The 7807-nt window shown below is 43.6% G+C and overlaps 1 protein-coding gene across 1 annotated transcript; it reads left to right on the plus strand.

Annotated features, from left to right (window-relative positions):
- Positions 1-519: 519 nt before the first annotated feature.
- LOC105916304 (zinc finger protein 578) lies at positions 520-7601 on the plus strand. Its single transcript, XM_012850732.3, has 8 exons — positions 520-714; positions 890-1092; positions 4241-4351; positions 4478-4573; positions 4825-4935; positions 5929-6046; positions 6119-6313; positions 6395-7601. The coding sequence occupies exons 1-8, from the start codon at positions 696-698 to the stop codon at positions 7420-7422; spliced, it is 1881 nt and encodes a 626-aa protein (XP_012706186.2). The 5' UTR covers positions 520-695; the 3' UTR covers positions 7423-7601.
- Positions 7602-7807: the final 206 nt, after the last annotated feature.

Genomic DNA, 7807 nt, shown 5'->3' on the forward strand with positions numbered 1-7807 from the left:
GATCTCAAAGACAGTGTGAACGATTCATGATGAGATCAGAACCCAAGCAACCATTAGCATGTTGAGTCTGTTTATAAAGTCTAACAGCATGCAGCTGCGAGAGGAACGACCTGCAGAAGCCCTCCTTTGAGCATCTAGAGGCCCAGTTCCACCGGCTCGCATTGACTGCACTCACTTTTGAGTGTTTCAGGAGCAGTTTTGTTTTTCAAGGCCAGGCTGGTTTCCTCTGAGTCTGCTGAGGACTATGACCAAAGTCAGCCAACTGGACAGGAGTTTTGAGTGAACCCCCCTCTTTTCAGTGAGGGGTTGAGAAGAAATTAAAAGAAAATACTGAAACAATTTTGTTAATTAGGGGTCGTGAATGAATTAAAGAGTACCACATTTCACAAAAAAATCAAAGAGTTCAATGTATCTTGTTATTTTTTGGTGTTTTGTTTTTGTGATCCACTGTGCTCACCGGTAGGTGGCGGTATTGCGCCGTGATGTTGTTTGCGCATCGCCCCGAGAAGAAGAAGAACATTTTCATCCGGAAGTTATTGTCTGAAGTTATTTTCGGTGGGAGGCGATGCATCTTTTTCACTGAGCTGCAAAAAAAACGCTATAAAACATCACAGGGAGCAGAATAAAGCAGTTCAGGGGCTCGTAGAGACTAATTGTGCTTTACTTTATTGCCGAGACGTTTTCAGTACTGAAATATGGTGCGGAGCGGCAAAGGTTTGTCTGATAATGTTGCCCACTTGCCTGCTGGTGTCGTTACTCAGCGTATTTCTAAGGATCTCCTAAGGGTTGCAAAGCTAGTTTCCGCTTTGAAATGTGAATGTAGTTTCTTTTAGTCTTCCAAAATGGACTTTACGTCTCATGGGTCTTGTCCGCGGTGTCGCCCCCCTAGGCTCCCCGCTTCCTCCAGCCTCCCTGCAGCTGCTGGTCCCTCCCGTGAGGCTCATGTCAGCCTTCGTGTGGAAGGCGGTGCAGCAGGACAGCGCCGTGCAGTACGAGAAGCTGGTGGACTTCATCGACCTGGTGACAGAGATCGTCCCGGAGCTTCTCAGTGCCAGTCAGAAGGGCCAGCTGGTCCTGGGCCTCAGGGCAAGGGTGAGGCACATACTTTAAACCCAGATCTCGGTGAATTCGTAGGTCCTTGCCTTCTCCTTAATGCAATAAAAAAGTAGCCACTTTGTTTTTTTTAATAGGGCTGTGCAATTTTTGTAAAAAAAATAAATAAAAAAAATTGCAATATAATGTTGGCTTTTCTCAGCATTAACCAGAAGCAACAAAAATGACCATTAGACAGAGAGGTTTGTAAACAAGGACTATTTAAAACAAGACATCATTAACATGATGACTGAGGCCTTTTTTTGTTTCCTCTGCGCATTGCATACTGCACAGGGCTGCATGATAATAGGAAAAGTTGTGATGTGCAATACCGTAGGTAAATGTTGCGATAATGATATAGCTTGCATTAAATACTGAGCGTTAAACTGTTTCTGCTGTAGGATCATAGCAAACAGACCCCAGATAATGAGCAGTCGATCGAGCTGCTAAACAACAAAAACATTAATTATTTCCATCTCAAACACAATGTTTTTAATGAAAAGGTTGCCCTTGTCCAACTTGTGCTGTTTTTGGACTGAAACTATTTAGCTGTTTTCTTTTATGTTTTAAAAAAATAAATAAAAAATTGCAATATAATGTTGGCTTTTCTCAGCATTAACCAGAAGCAACCAAAATGACCATTAGATAGAGAGGTTTGTAAACAAGGACTATTTAAAACAAGACATTTAACTTTTTTTTTATTAATCAGAATATTATTATTCATGGGAATAGCTTTTAGAGTTGGACAGCAATCCTTGTTGTGCATAAAGTGCAACCAACAAACAAGTCTATGTGTTAAACAGTTTGACCGGCACTTAATGCTATGCTGAGATTCCTGAAAGTTTCTGGTAAAAACTGTATGTTTATATAAACTCTAAAACAAGTTATAAAATTAGATTATCTCACAGCTTCAAGTCTCTTCCCTGTCATGTGGAGGCAAACCCACTTTAAAGATATAAACAACACGTAAAGGACGTGCCCCATCCAGTAATTATTGCATTGCCATAAATTGCAGGAATTGTAAATTGCCTTTTGTAAAATTGCGATTATATTGCAAATGCGATTAATTGTCCAGCCCTGTTCTTAACCAAGTATTATGGCAGATTCTGTCAGAAGTTTGTGCTAATATGATGAGCCCACTTTTTGCCTTGCAGCTGGAAAGTTCTGGATTCCAGCCCTGGACAGGGGGTTTGGCTGCAGGGGTTTTCTTTGGGTACTCTAGTGTTCTCTCACAGTCCAAAGACATAACCTGACAACAGCCAGTTGTATGTCTCGCTCCGCCTTGCTCCACTCACATACATCTGGGACACCGCTCATTGAAAGTGATTTCCCCAACCAAATTTATGGTCTGGCCAATCAGGACGCAGGGCGGGTGTTTCCTGGATGTGACGTAGTGGAGAAGTTACCGTGAGATTCCAACAACAATGGCGGCTCGCATCGAGGAAGCAAGCGTTAGCATTGATGCTGCTATTTCTTCTGTGTTGTCCAATCTATCTGATATTGTTTCATTAAAAGAACATCAGAGAACGCCTCTGAAGGCTTTTGTTGGTGGAAACCATGTTTTCGCCCTTCTCCCGACCAGATTTGGCAAGTTTTGTTTTCCGGGGCGCGGACGCGGACGCGCAACGCGGACGCTCCCCGGAGCGGTTAGCGCGAACCATATAAGGAGGCCTATTAGTCCTCAACGCGGTCGGCCCGGGATCGACTCCGACCCGCGGCGCTTTGCCGCCTGTCTTCCCCCCTCTTCCTGTCAGCTCACTGTCAATAAAATAAAAAAAGTTTTTTTTTTTCCTGCGTCGGTCTCATCAGCGTCACGGGTTAGCTTCGGTGTGAGTGGTTGAAATAGCACGTCGATAAACATGACAGACAAGTGGCTTATCCAATCATATGCAAGGAGTTTTGATAAGGCCCAGCCTTCAGTAAAGGCAATTCCTATCGCGGTGTCCCAGATGTATGTGAGTGGAGCTAGGCGGAGCGACATGCAGCTGGCTGTTGTCAGGTTACCAAAGACATGCATGTCAAGTCAATTCGTCTTTCTAAACTCCCTACGTGTGTGTGTGTGTGTGTGTGTGTGTGTGTGAGAGAGAGAGAGAGAGACCTTTTGTCTCTGTATTGCCCTGTGATGTACTTGCTGATTGATCATTTGAAGCAGGCACAGGCCCCTGCAAAGAATAGGCTTGTTAGAGGTGATGCATGCAGCTGATTAATATTGTACTTTTCATTTTGGCAACAAAAAAAAAAATGACACTTTGGTCTCATCCGTCCAAAAGTGAAAAAACAACCCGTTTCACATCGTCCTTTGAGTCCATATTCTTTACATTTAGTCTGTCGGTTTCTGAAGAATCTGAGAAATACGTTATTCTGCAAAACCCGAAGGGTTGGTGTCAAAACCTTATCATGTTGCTCGACAATCTGTCTCGTATTTAATCTGATGTATTAAAATTAGCCGGATAGACTCTGTGGGTGGTAAAGGACAAAGTTATGCATAAAGTGTGGTTCGCATTTGTGGGTTTGATTGTGGAAGGGGATTCTGAGAGGGTTCATTTAAGCAATTTTTTCCAGATAGAAAAGTAATCGTCCGGTAACCCTTCCCAACAAGGAATACTAGTTTAGTGTTTTGTTGATCGTAATATTGTTAACATTAACATGATGACTGAGGCCTTTTTTTGTTTCCTCTGCGCATTGCATACTGCACAGGGCTGCATGATAATAGGAAAAGTTGTGATGTGCAATACCATAGGTAAATGTTGCGATAACGATATAGCTTGCATTAAATACTGAGCGTTAAACTGTTTCTGCTGTAGGATCATAGCAAACAGACCCCAGATAACAAGCAGTCGATCGAGCTGCTAAACAACAAAACCATTCATCATTTCCATCTCAAACACAATGTTTTTAATGAAAAGGTTGCCTCTGTCCAACTTGTGCTGTTTTTGGACTGAAACGATTTAACTGTTTTCTTTTATGTTTTTGTACATTTAGAGGAAAGTGTGGACAAGATCATTTTTATTTCTTGATGCACAAAACCCTTAATTTGAAAGAGGATACACTTTATTTTAATCATAAATGTAGAAATCTGTGGCAGTCTTCCAGATGTTTCTAGCTTTTCTCAGTCCTGATACCGCCACTCTGACCTTTGTACCTGCAGTTTGTTCTGGAGCTGTGTCGGGGCAACGCCGTCGCCAACCTCAAGACTATCCAAGGCCACCTGGATAAAATTCACACCTGCTGTCTGGAACTGAGCACCAGTGAACAAATGGTGAGCTTCACTGGACTGTGCTCATACTGTTTAATCACAGAAGTAAATAGGAAAAAAAGCGTGGGGGGGGGACTAAAGCAAAAACTCATTGAAGATTTGAGAATTTTTATGTCCTCCGCTTGACAGGAAAGCTGTGATATTCTGAAGACCTCATACAGCAACTTTGCAAGCCTGGTGCAGAACATTTTGAATTTTCCCTTGGAAAAGGAACTCTTCTTCCAAGTGAGTTTTTTTTATTATCTAATATGTTTGTGTGACTCAAGTAATTACTTTTTAAAAACAGAAATAAGATGTCAAAAATAAACGATCACATTGGAGCAAATTCCAAATTTATTCCAAATGTTTCAAACTTTTAGCTTTTGCAAAGTTGTCTGAAAACATACCCTCTGATAAGTGGTAGTAGTAAGTATTTATTTCTAACATTAGAAGAAAGTAAAACAAAGTTAAATCTGGTCCTCCGGTTGTGTTTGTAGGATGTTTTTCCAGAACACTACGGTTCAGCCTTCAACCAGCGGCTCCAACAGCTTGTGTCTTTGCTCCTGACAAGACTGGAGCAGCTGATGCCCGTACCGGACCTGCAGCAGGTACTCCACAAGGTTCCACGGACACAGGCGCAGCACGGCCCTACATGGGTGTGTCTGTATAAACGCCTTGAATGAAAGTACAAAATTCATCATCTCACAGGAATACCACCAAATTTAAAACAAAAACGTTAAATATCATCCTGCTGGTTTTAGTCAAAAAGCAACAGTTACTCCACGTCATGTTGTTTACTACAATTGGCACAATGCTGTCTATAATAATACAGTGTCTTTTGGATAGTTATTGAATATTGACCGTTCTGCCGCTCAGGTTTATTTATTTATTTATTTATTTTTTTAAGAACTACACTTGGAGTCTAAGAAGTTATTTGCTGGTTTGAAAAGACAGATGGTCGGATCCAATAGCCAGCCTGTAGTCTGCTGCTTGGAGCTCACAAACTGTAGCTCTGGGATTAGATGGATTGTGGTGTCAACACCACAATTTTTGTTACTAGAATGTTTCCAAACAGACTAATATTAATATTTATTTTTTCCCCCAGCTAACTGGCTTGTGTGCTTAGCAACAGATTGGGGAGGCTAGTGCCTTATTTTAATCTCTTGCATCTGAATTTAAAAATTTTGAAGTGTAAGAACAGTTTGACAGAAAGTTTTTGTAGCTTTGAAACCGGAACATTTTAAAGCCGTGTGGTTCCTTGATACTCAAAAGCTGTCCATGTCTAATGCAGACTGAACAGCTGCAACTTTGACGCATTTGTTGTCAAAATATGATAAATGTCCGTTTTGAAACTGTTTTCATTAGAGCTGCCGCATACCAAATTGCTATATTTGGTAGGAAATTATATTTCCAAGTGCCAAGCACGCACAATTTTAGATGCCAATTTTAGATATCTGGCTTTCGCTGCTTTTGGTGTACAAACTGGATGTAGATTTATTGTGGCTGCGGTACTAAAGCTCTTAGAAAATGGTGGGACATGATTTCCTGACATTGTGTAGCCCTAACATTCATATGGGGTCTGCATGTCTGTGGTCTCTCAGACAGCAAATTGGCTCAATGAATCATCGGCCTCAGAGGACCTCGGACTTCATCTGTCCGAGCCTTTCCCTCTGAAGACTCTGCTGCTGCATCACAGAGAGCTGGGGACTCTCAGTTCTGGTGAGATCAAGGATCCGTCCTCTTCTCTTCATCTAAAGCGACTCCGGCTTGTAAGAAACGTGTCTTTCACAGCTTCTTCCAGCACTGAAGAGGATGTCATTTTATCCACGCTGGCCCTCTCCACTCAAACCGACCAGTTCAGCGAGGACGATAAAGACGACGACGATAAATTCGACAGCGACGAAGACTCTCCTGAGGATTTGGAGGAAGACTCAAATCAGAGCTTGGAAGACAAATCAGAAGACTGGTTGCCAAAAAATAAATCAGGTCAGCTGCCGTCCAGGAATACTCTTAAATCCGCCACCCGTGTGCCTTTCTGAACTGCTCTGTGCTCTCTGCTGTTTTCAGGTTCTCTCTCCCGTTTATTCATCTGTACCAAGAGTCCAGGCGCGCAGCATATACCGAGGGCGGTTCGAAAGAACATCCCGCAGGAGCTGCACTGGACAGCTCCTATTGGGAACACCAAAGCTGTGAAAAAGGTCAACAAAAATCAGCTGAAGAGCCAAGAGATCAAGAGTAAAAACAAGAAACTAGAGGACGGCGTGAAGAATCATCAGAGAGGCAAACTGAAAGACGGTATCGACAAGAAGGAGGAACTCGATCAGAAGAAGGAAGGGTTGAAAAACAAAAGTCGACGGAAGCGGAAAGAGCCCACCGGGGAGGATAAAAGGTTCCTGAGCACGCGACCGGTGAACAAAAACTTCACGGAGGAGGAAACGAAATGCTCGACGTGCGAGAAGACGTTCGAACATCCCAATCAGCTGAAGACGCACGTGAAGCTCCACTCCTTCCGCTATTGCTGCATTGACTGCGAGAAGGGATTCACGAGCCAGTCTGGCTACTACCACCACCAGAGGCTTCACAAAAAAGGCCGGGTGTTCACGTGCAAGGAGTGCAACAAGGGCTTCCTGTGCAGCTACTCCCTGAAGCAGCACGAGCGCGTGCACGACGGCCCCACCAACTTCTGCGTCATCTGCGAACGACACTTCAGCAAAAACGGCTTCATAAGGCACATGCAGATGCACCGAGGGGAAAGGAACTTCCTGTGCACCACCTGCGGGAAGGCGTTCCTGTCCTCCGGGGAGCTGCGGCTGCACAACCGCTCTCACACGGGCGAGATGCCGTACACGTGCATCCACTGCGGGAAGGGCTTCTCCAGCAAGGGTCACCTGGTCGTCCACACGCGCTCCCACACCGGCGAGCGTCCGTACCTGTGCGCCGAGTGCCCCAAACGTTTCCTCACCCTGAACTGCCTCAAGAGGCACTCCCTCAGCCACAACGGGGTGAAACCTTTCAAGTGTCCGCACTGCGACCAGGCGTTCTCTCAGCAGGGGAACATGAAAAGACACATGACGACTCATAAACCTGACTGTTAGTGGTTTGACTTGGGTCTCACACACACGCACACAAAAAAAACTTTAAGCTATGGTTTGCGAGATCCTTTGACAGATTTTCCATGCGACGGTGAGTAAATCCCCGTGTTTGTAATCATGCTAACTTTGGTTTATCTGCTGTGCATCCCAGTGTGAAATGTATTAAAATATATTTAATAGTTTTTGGGTCTAATTTAATGCCTCCAGACTGAATTTTCTCACTTTTATTTTTTTAAGTTTAAGATCCTGTTTTAAAATGTTTTGTCATTTAAGCAAATCTCTGACTAATATGAATGCCGCAGGATCAGCTGAGACAGATGGCTGTCCATCTTGACTCTGATTCTGCTGCAGGTCTCGGTCTTATAACAGAGAGGGTGGAATCAAAGAG

The sequence above is a fragment of the Fundulus heteroclitus genome, chromosome 17, assembly GCF_011125445.2.
Source record: "Fundulus heteroclitus isolate FHET01 chromosome 17, MU-UCD_Fhet_4.1, whole genome shotgun sequence".
Classification (NCBI taxonomy): Eukaryota; Metazoa; Chordata; class Actinopteri; order Cyprinodontiformes; family Fundulidae; genus Fundulus; species Fundulus heteroclitus.

Bases quoted from the DNA above. Each gene is read 5' to 3' on its own strand.
- LOC105916304 (XM_012850732.3), top strand. The intron at 1,093-4,240 runs GTGAGGCACATA...TTGTACCTGCAG, and splicing joins TCCTGGGCCTCAGGGCAAGG to TTTGTTCTGGAGCTGTGTCG. The intron at 4,574-4,824 runs GTGAGTTTTTTT...TTGTGTTTGTAG, and splicing joins AAAAGGAACTCTTCTTCCAA to GATGTTTTTCCAGAACACTA.